Source organism: Marmota flaviventris, chromosome 18 (genome assembly GCF_047511675.1).
Source record: "Marmota flaviventris isolate mMarFla1 chromosome 18, mMarFla1.hap1, whole genome shotgun sequence".
NCBI classification, from domain to species: domain Eukaryota; kingdom Metazoa; phylum Chordata; class Mammalia; order Rodentia; family Sciuridae; genus Marmota; species Marmota flaviventris.
In genome coordinates this window covers 45,627,093-45,647,882 of record NC_092515.1, presented here as the reverse complement: position 1 = coordinate 45,647,882, position 20,790 = coordinate 45,627,093, and the positions used below count along the sequence as shown (strand labels likewise).

The 20,790-nt window shown below is 47.3% G+C and overlaps 1 protein-coding gene and 1 pseudogene across 1 annotated transcript in view; both read right to left on the bottom strand.

Moving 5' to 3' along the window:
* The window catches only part of LOC114083347 (cocaine esterase-like), a 126,642-nt gene that overhangs the window by 7,700 nt on the left and 98,152 nt on the right, over nucleotides 1-20,790 (bottom strand). The window contains exon 2 of the mRNA XM_071604683.1: nucleotides 334-450. Coding sequence (XP_071460784.1) covers nucleotides 334-450 — 117 coding nt within the window. The remainder of the gene's footprint in view (nucleotides 1-333; nucleotides 451-20,790) is intronic.
* Nucleotides 5,325-15,444, bottom strand: LOC139702755 (cocaine esterase-like; annotated as a pseudogene).

The following is a 20,790-nucleotide window of genomic DNA, read 5'->3' as shown; positions in this document are numbered from 1 at the left end:
TTGTTCTTGTTATTATCCAAGTGTGAGAAGTAGCTATAGCCCACAGACTCACATAGGAGGAAACAGTCCCCTATCCCTGTTCCTTTGCCAGGAGGCTTCTCACTTGCCCATACTGTGCTCCTCAGAATTCCCTCACACTAGCTCACTCCTCCATGAGGGTGTCCTTAGGCAGCTCTGACCCTCTCTGGCTCACCCTCCTGCCCCTCATCCCCTTCATCTATCTCCTCTACCAACTCCCCCGCCCTGGTGCCTTCCCTCCAGGCTCAGGCTCTGTCTCTGTGCACTTTGGCAGATCCAACCTGGTCTCTACCACCCTCCCCATTGCAGCCTCACCCTGGCCCTGGATGAGGAGCATCAGGAGCCCATAGGCCACAATGATGAGCCAGGCAGGAAGTCGATGCAGGCACATGGTCGGCTCCCAGGACTGCTTCTGTATTCCCTGGGCTTCACCTGGAAATGCAGAGCAGCATTCTACCAGGTGGAATTTGAACCTGACAGTGAGGAGGCGGAGAAATGGGTGGTGCCCTGCAAGATGCGTGCTGCAGGAGAGTCACTCTGAACTCTCAGAGGTCATGGAGCCAGTGTGCAGCGGGCAGGGCCCTACCCTTCTTCTTCCCTTGGGTACCTCCCAAGGTGTTGCACAGCCTCTGCAGCCCCTCTGAGATCCCAGGACCCCTCTCCTCACTCCTGGAGTCACTAATTCCCTGTCCTTGCTGTTACAGGCCCATGAGGGTGTTGGGGAGGAGAGCAGGGAGCAGAGAGCTGCATGTAACTGGAGGAACCTGGGGGGCTTCTCTGGGGGGTGCAGAATGAAGATTTCCAGAGATGGAGAAATACAGATGACCTTGCTGGAGTGAGGGGAACTGCTTGCACTGTGGCAGGGACATGTGACTCTGCTTGCTGTTCCAGGGAACTCCCAGAGCTTAGGTGCTTCTGGGAGATTCTGAAAGATCCTGAGCCCTGCATGGGCCAGGAATGGAAGCCAGTCTGGATTAAGAGTATCTGCTAAACCTGAATTTCCTGATGAAGGAGTGTGGGACTCAAGTTCCTGAGCCCTGCATTGGTGAATGGAAGCCAGTGTGGGTTAGGAGGACCTGCTCAACCTGACTTCCCTGATGAAGGGGTGTGGGGCTCAACTTCAGGCAGCCTACAGGTTCCCCTGCAAACTTTCCTACTCCCACCCCCCATAAGCTCTCACAGCCCAGTGTTATGTCCTTCTCAGTCCCTTTGGGGAGCAATCAGCTTTATCCAGATGTGAGTAGCCAGCATTCTGAGAGCACTGCTTCTCTTTGACCCCCACCCAATCAACAAGGCTGCTGTGGGTTCAATTCTTCTTGCAGTGCACTCTGCTTCAAGCCATCACCCCAGCCCCTCCTGGTCAGATGCTTACTCTGCCCTGAGTCTCCTGATCTAATTCATATTTGGGCTTGGGCCTCCTCCCAGCGCTCAGTCCTATTATAAGCTCCTTTGTGACGACTGGACAACAAGTGCTTCTTCCTAATCTGGAGTCTGCTAGGGTGAAGGTCCCCATGGGCTCTGCCATTTATGGCACCATCTTACACAGGCCTTGGCTTTGACAATGACCAAGATAATAGTAATAATGTGAAATGAAGAAGAGTTTCATGAGTGTATCTGTGTATGTGTTTGTATGTATCATAACTTATACATATATAGAGATGTGTGTGTGTGTGTGTGTGTGTGTGTGTGTGTGAGAGAGAGAGAGAGAGAGAGAGAGAGAGAGAGAGAGAGAGAGAGAGAGAATGGAAGACGGAAGCAGAGTTTAAAAGTCAAAACAAATATATGCAATGAGATTTCCCAACAAGTCCTTTAAATATAATTTAATCTAAGACCATCAGACCAAGAGTTGAAGAGGATATGGAGCAACTGATACCCTCATAAATGGCTGGTAGGGATGCAAAGTGACAGAGTCATTTTGGAGAATAGTTTTTTTATTTCCCTTAAATGTTCCACATACACTTGCCATATGACTCAGCAATTCTCCTCTCAGGTTTTTCCTCAAGAGAAATGACAGCATGGGTCCATATAAATAATTTCTGAAAATGTCTCTAAGAGCTTCATTAGAATTGGTCAAAAATGGAAGACACTCAGGTGTATATCAACTGGTCAATGGATAAAGTATTCTACAAGGAATGCCACTCCCCAGGAAAAGGAATCTGAGATCTGCTTGCATCTCAAAAATAGTATGAGAAGTGACAGAGCCATTCCTAAAAGTGTCCGTTTGCATCATATTTGGGGCAAGGCCAACTAGAGGAACAAGCAATTAGGTGACTGCCTTAGAGCAGGATTCAGGGCAAGAAAGGACTACAAGGGGGCATGAGGAAGTTTAGGAAGTGAAAGAAACTGGTAAAACTTGTGGTGGTGGTGTTTGCTTATCTTACATATTACCTCAGAGTGAGTAAATTGTATACTCAAGAGATTAATTTAATTGCATATAAGTTATTCCACACTGGGCTGTGAATTGTATGTAGCTCAGTGCTATAGTGCTTGCCTAGCAGGCCAAGGAGGTACGTGTGGTCCCTAGCACTGTACACACACACACACACACACACACGCACACACGCACACACACACACACACACACACTCCACACTAAAGCAATTTAAAAAGCTATTAAAAATATACAAAATATAATGGAGCCCCTTTGGATAATACAGTGTGCTTCTGCAGAACTGAAACATAGAGGCATGCTTGCTGGAACTCAGTAAATGCTATAAGGATGCACCCATCAGTCTTCACCAAAAGGAAAGTCTTTCGTGTGCTGGGTCCTTGCAGGCTTAATGTTAACCTTGTCTGTCCCCTGGTGGCTCAAATGGCAAAATAGAATTGTCATCTTTTGCCCAAAATTCATAAAGGTCTTTATTTGGGCTTAAATGTAGTCAATGGAAACAAGGGGGTCATCTCCCCTGGGAAAACTGGTGCCCCAGGAGGGCATGTCAGTCAGAGGTTGGGGAGTGAGGGACTCCCAAGGTCTTTGTGATGAGAAATCCAGCCTCTGAATGTCTGAGAGAAAAAGATTTGAGGGAACCCAGAGACACATTGAGCATTATTTGCTACCTTTGTACAATGAGAAAAGATGAGAGAGGTTTTATAGGAGGGGCCAGAGAAGCTTAGGGAGAGCAATGAGGGGAGAAGGAAAATCAATGATGTGGATGCCATAGTGAGTGGGGGATGGTCAGGAGGCTGCAGGGGGAATTCTGCAAGGCAGTGGGACACCTTACTAGATAGAGAGGTTCTCAGGGAACCAGGGACAAGAATCTCTTCTCTGGACCTTCTGAGTCTCCAAGGCCTCTTCCAGGACACACCATACAGAGAAACATCTTCTCAGATGTGGTATAATCTTGTCAGTGTGGGGCTCACAGTGTCTGCAGATTCACAGAGAATAAGAGCCAACTTCAGGAGACAGGACCTCGAGGACATACCTCAGGCTCTCCTGGACATACTCAGTTGGTCCAGGCTTTAGGGTCAATGGAAAAACCCAGTCATGCTTCCCACAAGTGTGGGGATGGAAATAGATGGGTGAGTGGGTTGTTTTAAATTGGCAGAGAAATTTTCTAGTAGTTTGCATTCTTGGTGGCCGAGATCTTGGGATATAGGTACTACAGTCTGAGAACTTGTGTCCACCCAATTCATACATTGAAACCTAATCTCCAATATGATGGTATTAAGATTTAGGGTCCTAGCTGGGCATGGTGGTGCATGCCTGTAATCCCAGTGGCTCTGGAGGCTCAGACAGGAGGATAGAGGAGGGGGAATTCAAAGCCAGCAATGTTGAGGTGCTAAGCAACTCAGAGAGACTCTATCTCTAAAAAATACAAAATAGGACTGGGGATGTAGCTCAGTGGTCGAGTGCCCCTGAGTTCAATCCCAGGTACCAGAAGAATTAGGGTCCTTAGGGAATGAATAGGAAACCACCGGTTATTGTGGTGGTTCTTCTTCCTCCAATGTTTAAGTCTGAACATTAGAGAAGTGCCAAGGCAAGCTTATAAAGGAGGTTTTATTCAAAAAGTAGTAATATAGATTTCTCCTGGGAGAAAGAAGGGGGCCATAGCTGGTGGTATCCTGGTATCCCAAGAAGTGAGAGCATCCTGCACCTTTTAGACATTTTAGACTTTCTTTGTTTTCCTGCTCTCTTCCCCCTTATATCTTCATTCCTGATGAGGTCCAGGAGATGCTGGTGGAATGGCCAAAAGGTGAGATGGGCTGGAAGGGCCAAGGTGGAGTGATGGGGCAGGAAGGGAGCTGCATCCCAGGGGACCTTAATTAGCAGCTCCCTGTCTGTTCAGGGGTGCTTCATGAACCACCTTCTAGGAGGGGCAGTAAAGGCAGGGAATCCTGGTAGACAAAGTGCTCAGGAGGCATTACCATTCCAGTCTCCCAGGGGTGGTCTCCAACTTCCTGGACTCCAACTGGCCTCCATATTCTCCATCAACCCTATTACCTATCTACATTGACTGCCTGTCCTTAATTCTTGCTTCAAAAGGGTCATGGGAGGCATTTTTTGTCCCTTATACCATGTAATGACTCAGTGAGAAGGTGCCGTCCATGAGTGAAAAAGCCAAAAGCAAGCTCTCCACAGACTCCCAATCTGCTGGCATCCTACTTTCTTTCTTTTTCTTTCCATACTGAGGATTGAACCCAGGGAAACTTTATTACTGAACTACATCCCTGGTCCTATTCATTTTTAATTTTGAGACAGGATCTTGCTAAGTTGGTGATGTTGGTATCCTACTTGTGATCCTCCTTCCTCAGTCTCCTGAGTTGCTGAGTTTACAGGTGTGTGCTACCATGCCAGGCTGGCATTTGACCTTGGAAAAAACCTCACAAACTCTGAATAATTTTCTGTTGTTTATAAGCTACCCACTTTGTGATGATATTTGTTACAGCAGTCTGAATGTACCAAGATTAGGGGTTTATGTAAACAGATTTTCTGGTCTAGTCTGTCTAGTGGTCAATGTCAGAGATGAGAATACATGAGACTTGCTGAGAAGTAGATGTGGGATTTTGACACTCAGGTGTGGGCAACATTTTGAAAGCATAGCCCTCCTTTGAAGAGTGTCTAGGTGCTTGGAGGAGAGGAGACAGAAAGTACTGAGAGGGGAGGGGAAAATGGAGGAATATACTTAGGCCCAGTGGGGAGTATATTCAGGCCCATTGGAGGAAGGTGGGCATCCATAGCTTCCTGGGGGGATTTACTGAGTGTATCTAACAAGAGAGAACCCACTGAACATCATGAGGTGAGTTCTTTATCAGTGTTAGCTGAATGGATAGATAAAAGTGTATGAATGGCTCTGTGAATGAGAGGGTCAACCCTGGATTCTGGAGGGCAAGAGAGGACAACACAGGCAGACCCCACTTGCACGTAGCCCATCTATCTCTTCCTGACAAGGGAGCGAGAGTTCTGTGTGCTTATCCTCAGCCCCTGTAGCTCCTGGATCTTCTTAGGCAGATTTTGGTCCAGAACTGCAGCCTTTGTGCCTTCAGGGCCTGGCCCACAGGAGGCTGGATGTCCAGATAGAGGTACTGCTGGTCCTGGTGGAACAATAGCCAGTGGGTTAGGCCCTCTCCTTTGGGGTTCTATCTAAGCTCCTGGTGAATGAGGAAGACTTACCTTCACTGTCCTTTAGGGATCAAAAGACAAAGATGATCTCATCATCACAGTCAGCCTTCATATGGGGCAGTTTGATGTCCTTGAAGATGTTGGGCCAATGCTAGAACTCGTAGATGTAGACAGGGGCATGGGAACCTGGGTGAGTAGACAGGCTGTGATGGGATAGCCCCCTCACCTGGAGCTCCTCTGCTTTACCCATGTTTCAAGATATCTAGGTCCAAAGTTGGATACAATCTGGACAGTGCAAAGGGGAGCCCCAAGCTGGCCCAGGGGCAGTAGAAAAGGTTCTTGGTAAATCATAAACTTGGACTTCCTTGCTGTGTTCTCATGGGGAAATCACTAAGTGCCATTAAATCGGCTTCTTCATTTGTCAAGTAGAGGTGATGTCTGTCTCTTACAGTAACCATGAGGATTTTCTATATGAGGGCTACCAAGTATATTGCTTCCAGAGTTTGATAAAGACATATGTGGAAACCAGGACACCAGAGACCTCACCTGGGACCCACACTTGTGAGCTGCATTCCTTTGCATCCAGAATTCAGCAAAGATATGGCCACGCTGATAATGTGCTGCTTGGAGTGTAGGAATCACAAACATTAAGTCCACCATCATTTTGTGGAGCTAGAGTCTGAAGGTGTGGGTGTCCTCGTTGTCTCCCATGTATTCCTCCATTAACAGGTCACCAAAGTTAGCAGGCAACATCTAGCACAGGGGATCATTGAAAGTCCTTTAAGCAAGCTCTGGGGAAGGAAGGCAAAGGTCTGTGAGTAGGTGGATGAACAAGGAATGGATGAAAGGACCCAGTTGTGGGGGGACCTCATATATTATTAAACACACAGGTCAGTCTTTTTTTGCCGGGGTTTGTTGCATGAGCAGGATATCTGGTATGCCCTCTATTTCTTTTTTCTTTTGTCAATACTGGGAATTGAACCCAGGGGCACTCTATTACTGAGCTATATCCCCAGCCCTTTTGAGACAGGGCCTTGCTAAATTGCAGAGGACAGTGTTGAATTTGTGATCCTCTTGCCTCAGTCTGCTGAGTCACTGGGATTATAGGTATATACCACTGAGCCTGGTGTCCTCTTGATTTTTTTCAGGACCCCAGGAACCTCACCAACTGTGCCGACATGCTTTGAAGAATAGACTGCACAATCGCTCTGTCCATTTCCTTCTGGGTGTCAGCAGTGTCTGAGCCCTGGGTGGCAGAAAGTCTTGATTTAGAGATGGAGGAACCTGGAGCAACAAATGTGTAAAAATCTCCCCAGGGCTTCCCAGACACAAGGGGTAGGAGGATGGACCTCACTGTGGCAAGAAGCCAACTCAATTCTTCATTGTTGACACCAATGATGCTGGGGACATGTTGAAAACCAGCCAAAGCCAGAAGTTCCTCAAGCCTGGGCAGGAAGGTCCCATCTACCACATGAGAGATGGTCTTGAGGGCCTGAGGCGACACTCGATGACAGGAAGCAAGGTCAAGGTTTGGAAGATTCCTGATATCCTCTGAGTGCTTTCCACCTTTGCTGGCTCACTCCTAAATGTCCACCCTAAAATGTACCATGAGTAGTTCCTCAAGGCCTGTTCCACCAATTCAAAGGCAGACATTAGTATGGAAATGAGGTAACTGTCCCAAGAGTTTAAAGGGCACTTGAGCATTCTGCTCCACTTAGTCTCCATTCCATTCCTCAATACCCATGACCATTCAGCCTGATCTTGGTAATAGCCAGCATTTCCTCTTTGCTCTTGCCCCACTAGGCAGCTCCCCACAGGCAGCTCACCAAGGCCCCTGACTCCACCTTCCTACAGGCAGATAGGTTGGCCACCATCTGTAAAGGGACCAGGCAGGGTCTGGATCATCCCTCCAGGCTGGAGGCGAGTGTTGTCTAAAGTCCCAGATGAGTGCAGGTGACACCTAATTCTCAAAGGGTGTTGTGTGTGGATTGCTGCAGGTATGAAATTGTTCTATCCTCCCTGAAGCTCAGGTGTCAGCCAGAGGAGCCATCAAACCTGTTTAGATAGTTCTTCTTAGGATGAAGCTCCCAGGGTGCAGCTTTGCAACCATAGAGCAAAATCAACCACTGTCAGGTATATTTGTGTGGAAGGTGACCCTTGAACCCCTGAGCAATCTTTGGAGCAACATTAATTTTGAAGATACCCCAACTGTTGTTGTCCCCACTGAACAGACAGAGTAGAAGTGGCTATGATGGTGAGGGGCGAGGCTGTGGATCTTGGCTTTGGTGGTTGAGGACACTCACCATGGAAACCACCTCAGATGAGATGTAAGTGATTTTGGGTAAGAGTGCCACCCCACTCTCCATGATGGCACTATGGAAGAGTCCTTGGGACATTGGAGACACCCATTGAGGACACACTAGTGCCACCTGCAGACTCTCCAAAAATGGTGACCCGATCAGGTTGCCTCCAAAGTGGGCCAGAGTAGGGCAGCCACTTGGTCCAGGTAGTCCCAGTGGCATGCTGGTCTTCAGTGCTGAAAAGTGGCAGGGACAGGGATCACTGGACCATCATCTGTCTCTTCTGTCCCCATTGACTATCCCTGTCCCAGGCTCACCTGAAGAAGCCCAAAACACCCAGGCACTACTGGATAGTGACCACCACCACATTTTCAATGGCTGTCAGAATAGAATCATCATCATATGGAAGCCATGCCCACCACCAAGACACCACCATGGATCCATACTATTATCTTGGAAATAAAGACAGACGTCACGTAGCCCCCACCCAGCTCAAATCCCCCCTGGGCTTCTCTCTAGACTATCCACTACTTTTTGATAGTCTTTGAGTAGTTACCCACATGGGCAGCACCCCAGCAGGTGACATGATATTTCTTATGGGCAAGTGACTCTGGTTCATTCAGAAATCCAAGACCACTTATGCCTTTGAGTCTTCCCATGTATCAAAGTCTGTCTGTATTATTACCAGAAGTCCTTTGAGATGGAAATAAAAGGGGTGTCTCCCTGAAAGTCTCACATAAACATTAACCAGTGTTCCCCATTTTTATTAGCTCAATAGATAATCAATGTTTAGGAATTTGGGTGACGTCAAAGTTCAGTCCTTGAGCTCCTGATTGTCTCTCCCTGGTATGAATGGGTTGTCTGTGTATTGGATCTACCCTAGGGCCACAGCCTAAGACCTCTGAGGACATCCAGGTCTCTATAATCCCATGCCCAGGACTCAGTTACTCACCCCAAGTAAGAAGGTTTTCTTGAACCTATTAGTAAGAGTCTTTTTATCAGGGTCCACACTGCAGTGGGGCTCAGGCTACTCTCATCTTTAAAAAATCTTCTTGCAAAACAGGTGTCCTCCCACTCAGCAGCTGACCAAGGTTTGACACTCACAGGCAGGTTAGAGCCCTCATGGGCATGGGCAGGTGAGTAGATGCTGAGGTACAGGCAGTCCTCTGACATGGGATGAGGGGGAGGGTCAGATTCAAGAGGTTCACAACCAGTGTATTCCTAGCCACATCCTGCAGACACCTGGTGATAATAGCACTTATTCCAGGAGCTGTGCCGTGGGCAAAACCAGACTGTGGGTCCAGAGTGAGTCTGGGTGCTGTCAGTCACCCTCAGTCCCCACTCCCCCTCAACCCTGCTCACACTTGATCCTTCTCCAGAGACTCTTCCCACCAAGTTCTAGGCCACAGGCTCCGGGGAAGCTGGAATGGAGCCCAGACCTCCAGGAGGTCTCAAGGTTGTTGAGCACTTGCGTCCCACTCCCCCTGAGGCTGGGCAATCATGACTCTAGGGGCCTGTCTGGGAAACACTGGCTGCATGTGTTGACCAAATAATCCCTGTCATAGGTGGTACATGAATGGGTAGAGGAGACTCTCAGGGAATCACATCCCTCCCACAGAGTCTCCAGCTATAAGCACCTGCACCTGTTCCTCTGAGGTTTCCCAGACCCCTGGAGAGCTTACATGGCCGGGTGGGAGGTCCCATCCCTCACACCACTCCAAGATTCAGGGGGCTCAGGGGCTGCAAAGCGCAGTGGTCCTAGAGGTGGCTTGGCAAAGGGAATTCCCAGGAAGTTGTGGACCCCCGCATCGAAACCCTTCACATGGACGAGGCTGCCCTGCACCTGCCCTGCCTGGTGTGGGTGGTCTGGATGGGGCTGACTGCCCGATGTGTGTGGTCTGGATGGGGCTGACTGAGTCCTGGCCTGTAGGCAAAGAGATGCGCTTTAGGCTCAGGTCTGCCCATCAGCTGTTGGCCTGCAGCACTGTGGCCTGGTGGGCCCTCCTCAGCTCAGCCCTATGGAGGGACCCTGATCTGTCAACATTCACTTGAAACTTTCTGCCCATCCCACTGTGACTCTCCTCAACTGCCTCCTGATTCTATTCTGATGACACAGGCCAGAATTAGTCCATACATAGACACAGAGAGCAGACTAGAGGGTATGTATGGTCGGGTTAGGTTTACATGGAGGAAAAGAGGTGAATTTTGTGTGTAAACTAAAAAAGAAATGGGTGGAATATAATTATTTTTCAAAGTTGGTATTATGATCTAGTAATTGCAAATTATGAACCTATTTGAATCTGGATTTTTAGTAAAGACTGTATCAGTATCATTGTATAACAAATTAGAACATTTAAGTAGATATTTCATTATAGTGAAAACACAGAGTATTGCAGAAATACCTTTATCGGTCTACTTATGTGTATATCCATATCAATATCTATATCAATCTTCCTCTTATTTTTTTTTCAGTAGGAACTCATGAAAAATTTACCCATGATGTGAAAGCTGGGGTTGCTTTCAAACAATGGTGCAAAGTACAAGGTGCATTTCAGATAATCTAGGTTGTGACAGTCCTGATACTTGTTGAAAGTGGCTGATGGGCACATTGGGTTCATTACCTTTCCTCTCTGGCTCATATGAGGCTCATCCTCTGTGCTGTGCAGCTCTTGGGCAACCACATCTTGCTCTGTGCCTTAGGGTGCAGGGAGGTGTTCAGTGAGGCACTGTCTCCCTGATATTGTTGCCACCTGCAGCGGCTCCCACTTCTTGCAACTTCCCATCACAGTCTCACGTTCTGCCTCTGCAGAAATTGGCAGATCTTAGCCAGGTTCCATTATAAAAAACAAAAGACAAGGACAACCTCAGGGATCTCCTGCTGCCCTGCCCAGGGTGGATCCTAATGTATCAATATGTGTCAACTGCTGTGGTTGAGGCTAGGCGTGGCAGCCAGGTAAAGGCTCCAGAGAGGACAATCTAGTATCATCTTTCTGCCATGGTTTGGATGTGGTTTGTTCACCAGTGATTCATGTGCTGGAAGTTTAGTTCCCAGTGTGGCAGCATTGAGGAGGTGGGAGTATAAAGGGGTGGGGTGTAATGGAAGGTGATTAGATCATGATTAGGGTTAGATCTCACAGGAGAGCATTAATTCTCTGGAAAGTGAGAATGGGTTGTTCTAACAGAGCAGCCTGGCCACTCTCGTCCCTTGCTTTGCTTCTGCCATATGATCTATCTCATAAACACTCCTGCTACATCATGTCTGTGCCATTTTATGACATAGCTACAAGGCCCTCTCCAGAGGTAGACCAGAGCCAGGCAAAGTGATGCACTCCAGTAATACCAGAGGCTTGGGAGGTTGAGGCAGGAGTTTTGCGTGTTTGAGACCAGGCTCAGTAACTTGGCATGAGCCTGTGTCAAAGTGAAAAGCAAAAGGGCTATGGATGTTGCTCAGTGGCAGATCATCCTTGGGTCCATCCCCAGTAGTGTCAACCACAACAACAGACCAAAAACAAAAACAGAGGCAGACCAGAGAGGGCCACCTGATCTTGATTTTTAGTATCTAAAACTGTGTGCAAAATAACTATATTTTATTTATAATTACCTTGTGTTGGCTATTTTGTTATAGCAACACAAAGCAGTCTGAGACAGAAAATTACTACCAAGAGTGGGGTTGTTACTAAAACAATACCTGAAACTATGGAAGTGGCTTTGGAACTAGTTAACAGCCAGAGGTTGGAGGAGTTTGGAGGAGCAGTCAAGAAAAGTTTTGTGTTGCTGGGTGCAATAGTGCACAGTTGTAATATCAGCAGTTCAGGAGGCTGTGGCAGGAGAATTGCAAGTTCAAAGCCAGCTTCAGAACCAGCAACTTAGTGAAGCCCTAAACAACTTAGTGAGATGCTATATCAAAATAAAAAATAAAAAGGGCTAGGGATATGGCTCAGTGGTTAAGTGCCCCTGGGGTTATACCCTTGACAAAAAAGAAGAAGGAGAAGAGGAAAAAGGAGGAAGAGGAGGAGGAGGAGAAAGAGAAGTCTTATACTGCTGTAAATGGAGAATTATCTGTAATCCTGGTGAAAGTTCAGATAACGAAGAGACTAGGAAGGAGCTAGAACCTCATAGAGATTGGTTAAGTGGTCATATTCAGAATGCTGATAGCAATGTGCTTAGTAAAGGCCATCCTAAGGAGGTTTCAGAAGGAAGTGGGAGCCATCTGTGGAAATTAGAAGAAAGGATCCCTTTGATCATTGTAAACACTTGGCTACATTGTATTCATGCATAAAGTTGTTACAGAAGGGCAAATATAACATTGATGACCTAGAAGATTCAGAGAACAACAATTATGAGCAAAATATAGAAGAAGCTGTGTGGTTATTTTTGGTCATTTTAAGTGAGATTTGCAATGATAGTTGGCAAATGAAAGCATACCTTAAATTATTGGAAATTTCATATCTGCCCACCTAAAGAGCAAAATGGGAGATTGGGTGAGAATACAGAGGATGCAAAAGAGATAACTATGGGTGGGAAGAAGCCAGACTCTCTGCTTCAAAACCATGGGAGAGAAGGCCTGAGGCCTACACATAATCTTCCAGGGTGTCCTTGCATCAAGAGCCCCGAAGACCATGGAAGAAGCCCTAGCATGGTCTCAGGATTCTGCTCCTTGTGTTCTAGCAAAATGCTCTGGGTCTGTCCAACCATGGTTCACGAAAGCCAAGGCATGACTCCTGATGCTGCTCCAAAGGGAGCAAGCAACAGACTTTGGTGATGCCCAAGTGGAGCTATTTTGCAGGTGCAGAGAATCCAAGGGCTCTGCTGTCACAACAGCTTCCCCTGGGGTTTCAAAGGAAAGTTCTGGAGGCCCTTCTGTTGGAGTGGAGTCACTGCAAAGATTCTTCACCAGAATGCCTAGTGAGGCCATGAGAGTGGGACCATTGCTTTTGAGACCCCAGATGTGTAGAGTCACTGGCAGTGTCAATGCCAGCCTAGGAAAGTCACAGGCCATGGCAAGCAGCCCAGGAGAGCAGCCATGTGGACTGCAACCAGCATTACCCCAGGGGTGAGGCTGCCAAGGCCCTGGGGACCAATACACTGCCCTGTGTCTAGGAGGCTGGGCTTGGAGTTTGGGGATCTAGTGTCTTCTTTGGTTGTTTTCAGACTTGCTGGGGGTCTGGGAGCCCTTTCTACTTGCTATTCTTCCTTTTTGGAACAGGACTATCTGCCCTGTGCCTGTTTCAAGGCTGTTTCCTGAAACCATGTAACCTGTTGGAAGACATTTGCCTTGAGTCCCAGATGGGAGTTGGGACTTTGCACTTTGGAGTCATGCTGGCAAGGCTTCAGCCTTTGAGGACTATAGGCATGGAATGACTGCATTTTTATATTAAAAGAAGAATGTGAACCTTGGGGGGTGGGGGCAGAATGGTATGGTTTGGATATGGTTTGACCCCCAAAGGTTCCTATCGTGGATGACTCTCCCCAGTGAGGAGATACCTTTCAGAAGTAGGACCTAGTGTTTGGCTCAGGACTGCCCTGTGAAGGGATTAATGTTAGTCTTTCAGAGTGGATTATTAGATCTCACAGGAGTGGATTAATTCCCTTGAGGTGAGTATAAGTTTTTATAACAGAGCAAGTCGGCCTCTTCCCTGTCTTAATACTTCCTCTCTCGCCATGTGATCTCTCTCCTACAAAGTCCTACTATGTCATGCCATTGACACACTATGACATAGCTGAAAGTCCCTCACGAAGATCTACTAGAGAAGGTCACCTGAGCAGAGATTTTCAGGCTTTAAAGCTGTGAGCTAAATAAATCTATTTCCTTTATACATCATCCAGTGTCAGGTCAGTTATACTATTTTAGCACCCCAAATCGAACTTAAGATATGTTCCAAGTCAAAAGGCACACTCCATACGCACTGCATGTCTATAATCCCAGCAACTCAGGAGGCTGAGGCCAACCACAGAAAATTAACAAAGCCCTAAGCAACTTAGTGAGATGCTGTATCAAAATATAATGAAAAGGGCTGGGGGACATGGCTCAGTGGTAAAGCAACCCTGGGTTTCACTCAGTACCCAAAAGGGGCATGGATGGTACGTACCTCTTCCCAATAACATGCTGCCTACACAGAATTCCTTACTGGGTGAAATTTCTTTTCATGTAATGTACACAGACAGCATCCCAGATTCCTCAGGTTTGTGTTGAGACAGCAATGGACAGAGTCTGCTAAAATATCCCTGATCAGAGACTTGTTAAGTCAACAGCACATCATCCTTTCCGCTCGATAGTGGAGGAAGCTGCACCATGTAAGAGTGTGAGGTGACTCCTGTGTTAGGCAGTGGGAAAGCATGGTGCCCCAGAGGGTGAGTTGTGGTCATGTAGATGGAAACCAGGTATGAGAAAAAAAATCTCTCTCTCTCTCTCTCTCTCTCTCACACACACACACACACACACACACACACACACTCACATAAAGTCCTGGGCATTGTATGTAAGACCCAGAGGCCTTGATGGCCCTGTGAAGGAATCATGATTGGTGGGGACAGAAGAGGGTGGAACCCAAATCTGTGCTCTCCTGTGATTTGTTAATGAATATTTCTGAATGGGTGAAGCCAAGACACTATTTATAATGGCAGCCATCAGTGAAATTGGGCAGCTCTCCTTGTCTAGAAAGTCCTAGTGACTTTTGAGAGGAGCCTGGTCAACAGCAGGGAAGTGGGAAAGACCCTCTGTGGGTGTGTCATGGGGGAGAGGAGAGTGTGGACTCCTCCTGGCAAAGTGGGGAGGAATAGCAGGAGATAAGGGTGGCTGCACATTAGAAGGCTTTTATGGAGAAGATCAAGCCAAGGACAGCCCAGGCATCCTGCCAACCTTACCTAACATCTGATGAGGGCCTGGATGCTACCTGTAGGCTCAGAGCCCCATCACCTTTGCCCTAGTGGCCAAACCATTCCCTTTTTCTAGGTCAGGTGTGTAAGGTGAGAGGAATCCAGTGACATCCCAGATCCCCTTTAGGACACAGTGCCTGGGACCTTCTGTATTTCCCCTAAGATAAGTAACCTGGCCTTGAACCCCTTTGAGATGGGCAGGTCACCCCTCTGGCCAAAGGCATGACCTATAGCCAAATGGCAGCAGGTAAGTGTTACTAAGTTGATGTTGTTTTTTCCCATTGGCAGCTGGAGATCCAGCACAGCCAGCACTCAGTGTCCTGAATGCCCGTCCAGAGACAGGGAAGTTGGCCCTGCTCTTGGGGTTCCTAGTCTCCCCTCATACCCTGCCTTATCCTTGGTGTTGGTGACAGAATTCTGACCCTGTCATCACTTCAGGGGAGTCACTCTGGGCATTAGGTGGAGCTCAGGGTGGCTGCACATTCCTTTCTGTCCTGTCCTCTATCATTTCCACCAGCCTACCTTCCTGCAGCCTCAGTCTCTTCTTCTACACCATTTGGCTGATGGGAACACAGAGTCTGACACCCCAATCCCGATGTGAGCCTTACCCTGGCCTTGGAGGAGGAGCAGCAGGAGCCCACAGGCCACGATGCCCAGCTTCCCTTGAACTCTGTGCAGCCACACGGTCATTTCCCAGGGATGTTTCTGTGCTGCTGTGGTTGCTGTGCTTCAGAGGTCAGCACAGAGAAGGTCCTGGGCCCAGGTGGAGTTTGGACCCTGCAGGGAGGAGGCAGAGCAATGAGTGGTATCCTGCAAGCTGGGCACTGTGGGAGAGCCACTCTGAACCTGCAGAGGTCACAGAGGAATTGGTTACCAGGAAGGACATGGCTGCACTCCTTTGTCAGCTCTCAAGGTGCTGCATGGCCACTATAACTGCTCTGAGATCCCAGGAACCCACTCCTCACCCCTGGAGTTACTAATTTATTGTCCTAGCAGCCACTGGCTCTTTTAGTCTACTTTATTTTTCTTCTGTGCCCAAAAGACCTGACAAGAATAACATAGAGAAGGAAAAATTCATTTGAGGCTCATGGTTTCAAAGTTCTCAGTCCATAGAGAGCTGGATCCATTGCTTAGGTCTTAAGGAGAAGCTGAATTTCATGGAGGAAGGGTGTAGTGGAGGAGAGTTGCTCAAGACATCATACCAGGAAGCAGAGAGAGAGCAAGCTTCATTCAAAAAAGACAAAATACATACCCCCCAGGCCTGCCCCAGTTACCCACCTCCTCCAGCTCCACCCTCCATGGCTACAGTTACCATCCAGTGAACCCTCATCAGGAGATTAATCAATGATTGGGTTAAGGCTCTCATAACCCAATCATGTCACCTCTAAACTTTCTGGTATTGTCTCACACATGAGCTTTGGGGGACACCCTCTCTCTAAACCATAACACTGGCCCATGAGGGTGTTGGGGTGGAGAAGAGGGAGCAATGGGCTGTAATTGGAGGAGCCAGGAGGGCTTCTCTGAGGGGACACAAAATGAAGATCCCCACAGGTGAGAATGATGACCTTGGGGGATGACGGGGACTGCCTGAGCAAACTGGGCAGTGTGACTGTGCCCGTGGTACTGGGAAGTCCTTCTTCCTCTCAGCATTCATAGTTTCCTGAGTTCCCTCCAAGGTCCTTGTAGTCCTGGTCTGAGGGTCTGTGTAAACCTGACCCTGTTTGTCCTGGTTGCTCTGTTGAAAATACACTGGTGACTGCAACTGTGACACTTCTTAAGAACCCACCCCCCTCCACTGTCCCTCCTCCTACCCTGTGGCTTCCCCTGAGGACAGCTCCCTCTGAGGTTGAGTTTACTGTTATTTATGCACCTGACAAACATTCTGCGGACTTTCTGGTTCTAGCACTGTGGACCTGTAGGGCTCTCTTGGGCATCTGGGGCCGCTGGGGAGACAGGCCCATAACCAGGAGTTGTCAAATCTTCTAGAATCCTGCAAGGACATAGGGAGTACAGCAGGAGACAGGAGTGCCTGCTCTGCCTGACTTCCTGGAGGAAGGGGTGTGGGCTCCACCTCAGATGACCTTCAGTACCTTCTCCTAACAGGCCTTGGCTTCTTCATTCTAGCTTGGGTTCATTCCTACATACCAGGATAGCAAGTGTCTTTACTGGTGTCTTTCTAGGAGTGATAATATGCCCAGATGGCTGTGTCCTGGGCTTCTCCTTGCCTTGATTCAAATTTTCCATCCAATACACTGTGGTACAAGCCACTGTCCCAGCTCCTGTCCAGGCAGATGCTGTCTCTGTCTGTATTCTCTTGACCTAATTTATAGCTGTGGCTGTGGAGGTTGAGATATTCTAGTTCCTCCTGGTTCATAGTCATGTTATAAGCTCCTTTATGTCAACTGGACAACACAGTGCTCCTTCCTAACCTGGACTTTGCTGTCTACCTCTTGGTGAAGGTCCCCAAGCTAACAGTAAAACCCTGGAATGAAGAGTCTTAGAGTATTAGGGCTTGTGGAGGATGGAGTGGGGTGGAAAACTTATATATATATATATATATATATATATATATATATATATATATATATCGAGAGAGAGAGAGAGAGAAAGAGAGAGAGAGAGAGAGAGAGAGAGAGAGAGAGAGAGAGATACAGAAAACAAGATCTAAGTAGAAGGTAAAAATCCAGGAAAATATCTGTAATGATAGATCGCTGCTACAGGCTTAAGGTTTAAGATCCCATAAAAGCAAGTTTTGGTGAGAATATGGAGCATCTGTCACCATCATATTTGTTTGATGGGATGAAATATGATATAGTCATTTTGGAAGATAGCTAGATATTTTCCTTAAATGTTCAACCCAGAGTTGGGAGCCGTGGCACATGCCTATAATCCCAGCAACTTGGTTTCTAAGGTGAGCCTTACTTAGAAACTTAGTAAGTCCTTCGGCATCTTAGGGAGACTCAGTCTCAAAATAAAAAATAAATACATTCAAAATGGATTGGATCTGTAGTCAGTAATGAAGCACCCAGGATAAATCCTCAGTTACCCCCTGCCCCCCTAAAAAAACAAAAACAAGTTGCACACAATCTCAGTGTTTTGGCCCAGAGGATCCTAATCTCAGGGCTTTACTGAAAAAAAAAAAAAAAAAAAAAAGAGAAGAGCACATAAGAGCACATGTCCACAAAGTGATTTCAGAAAATGTCCACACAAGGTTTATGTAAAGTAGCCTAAGCCAGGCTTGATGGTACACTTATTGCAATTCAGCTGCTCAGGAGGTCAAAGGATGAGGTTTGGAAGTTGGAGGCCAACCTGGGCAAGTTAGTGAGACCCAACTCAAAATAAAATAAAAAGAGATGGAGAAGTTCCTCAGTTTTAGAGTGCCCATGGGTTAAGTCTCCTCTAACAAGGAAGAAAAAAAAAAGGAGGAGGAGGAGGACAACTGGAAGTCACTCAGATGTGCATCAACTGGTAACTGAATAAAGTGTGGCAGATGTGTACATGCAATAAAAGGGAAGAAATGCCACTTGAATCTCAAAATCATTATGCAAGTGACACAGTAATCACAAACGACTCCTGTGCTATGATATTCTAGAAATGGCAATCTTTGGCAATGGAAAGAAATTAGGCACTTGTCAGGGAGCAGAGGTCAGGGTGATGACGGAGTGTAAATGGGCACATGAGAATGTTTTGAAACTATTCTAAACCTGACGTGATGTTGGTCACACGTCTCCTACATTTACTCAAATTTACCAAATTTGCAGCTCAAATGGGTGAATTGAAATCATGTAAATGATCCACAATAAAGCTCTTAAAGCTGGACATGGTGGTGCATGCCTATAATCCCAGTGGCTCCGGAGGTCAAGGCAGAAGGATCTTGAGTTCAAAACCAGCCTCAGTGATTTAGCAAGGAAAACATCTTAGTGAGACCTGTCTCTAATAAAATACAAAATAGGACTAGGGATGTGGCTCAGTGGTCAAGTGCTCCTGAGTTCAATCCCCAGTACCTCCCACCCCCCAAAAAAAAAGCTCTTAAAAAGAGCTACTGAAACTACTTAAAGTCTGAAAAACACTCTGAGGACCCACTCTGGGAAGCATCCTGTGCATGCTCAGAACTGAAAATCATACAGAGGCATGTTTGCAGCAGGAGCACAATGAATGTTTGCAGCGCAGAGTGGAAGGATTATGCATCAGTCCCTATACACTAAAAGGAACTAAAAGGTCTTTTCACCTCTGCAGAGATCCAGTCAGCCCAGGCTTACCGCTATCCTCGTCTGCCCCCTGGTGTCCAGGATGGGAAACACGGCAGTCTTGAGCCCTAAAGGGCATGGTGCCCTGTGGTTGGGCTTAAATGCACTGGGTGAAAGAGGGAACTTTCTTTCCTGGGAAAACTGGTGCCACAAAGAGGCAAGTTGGTGAGAGGGAGGGTATAGGGTCCATGGACTCCAGGGTCCATGGAGTGAGGGACACAGCCTTTCCACGACAGAGAGAAAATGCTTTGGAGGAACAAAAGGGCATATTGAGCTTCATTTGGCACTTTTGGTTACTGAGAAAAAAGATGAGACATTTTCTATAGGAGGGGGGTCAAAAAAGTTTAGGGACATCAATGAGGTGAGAGGGAAAGTTAATCACTTGGATACCATAATGAGTGGGGGATGATCAGGAGGCTACAGATGAAATTCTGAAAGATTCTGGTTGGGGAGGTCCTCAGGGAGCCTGAGACAAGAATCCCTTCTGCTAGGTGTCTGGACCTCCTGACATGTCAAGGCCTCTTCCAGGACACACCCCACAGAGAAACATCTTCACAGCTGTGTTGTGATTGTGTCAGTGTGGGGCTCACAGTGTCTGCAGAGGCACAGAGAATGAGAACTTCAGGAGACAGGACCCTGAGGACCCCACCTGGCTCTCCAGGATGCACCCAGCTGGCCCAGGCTCCAGAAGCCAATGGAAAAGCCCAGTCCTGCTTCTCATAAGTATGGGGCCTGTCACCTCCTTGGGACAGAAATAGATGAGTATGTCCATAGATTGAAATGTTAATAATGGATGACATTTAATCTCCAGGTGGGCTCAGGGATATGGAACTTTGGTTTTGTTTGTAGCCTGGGTGGGTTAGATGTGGGAACTGTAAGTATTTGGCCTGAAAGTTTGTGTGTTGCAAATTCATTCATTGAAAGCCAGTCTCCATGGGCTGGGGATAGAGCTCAGTTGGTAGAGTGCTTGCCTGGCCTGCTCTAAACTCTAGTGCATTCAGTTCTAATGCACTAGCTCAGTCCCCAACACACACACACATACACACACACACACACACAAAATGCATCACTAATAAAATCCGTCTACTATCTGAGATTTGATTGAAAAAGCAAGCAAGCAAACAAGCAAGCCAGTCTGAAAGTGATGAATCTTTGGGAGTGGACTGGGTGTGGGAATTGTGAAATAGGCCCAAGACAACTTGTTCTCCCCTTCTGCCAAGTGAGGACATAGTGGGAAGGTGCCGATAGAAATCAAAGCAAGACCTCCCCAAACAACAAAACTGCTAGCACTTGATTCTGGACTTGTCACCTCCAACACAGAAGACAACACATTTGCATTGTTTATAAGCTGCTACCCAGTTTATTGGGCTTATTTATTTATATCTTGTTGGTAGCACTGTGATCAAACCCAGGACCTTGTATATGCTTGGCAAGTACTCTACCACTGAGCTACCCTCCCAGGACTTATTATTTTATTTTGAGCTCAGGTTTCCCCGAGTGGCCAGACTGGACAGAGTATGTAATTCTTTTCCCTCAGCCTCCTGAGTGGCTTGGATTATGGGCATGTGCCACCGTGCCTCACTATATTATTATTGAAGTTGTTGTTGTTGCTGTTGCTGTTGTTGTTACAGGAGCCGGATGGAGTAAAACACTGGGGCTTCTGGTGTACAGGTTTTCTACAGAGGTCCCATCAATATGTGAACATGGGGTACTTGCTGATGGGTGGGCAAGGGGTTCAGAAAGTAGCAGCTCCACATCTTGAAACTTCTCTGTCAGCATGGGAGGGTGG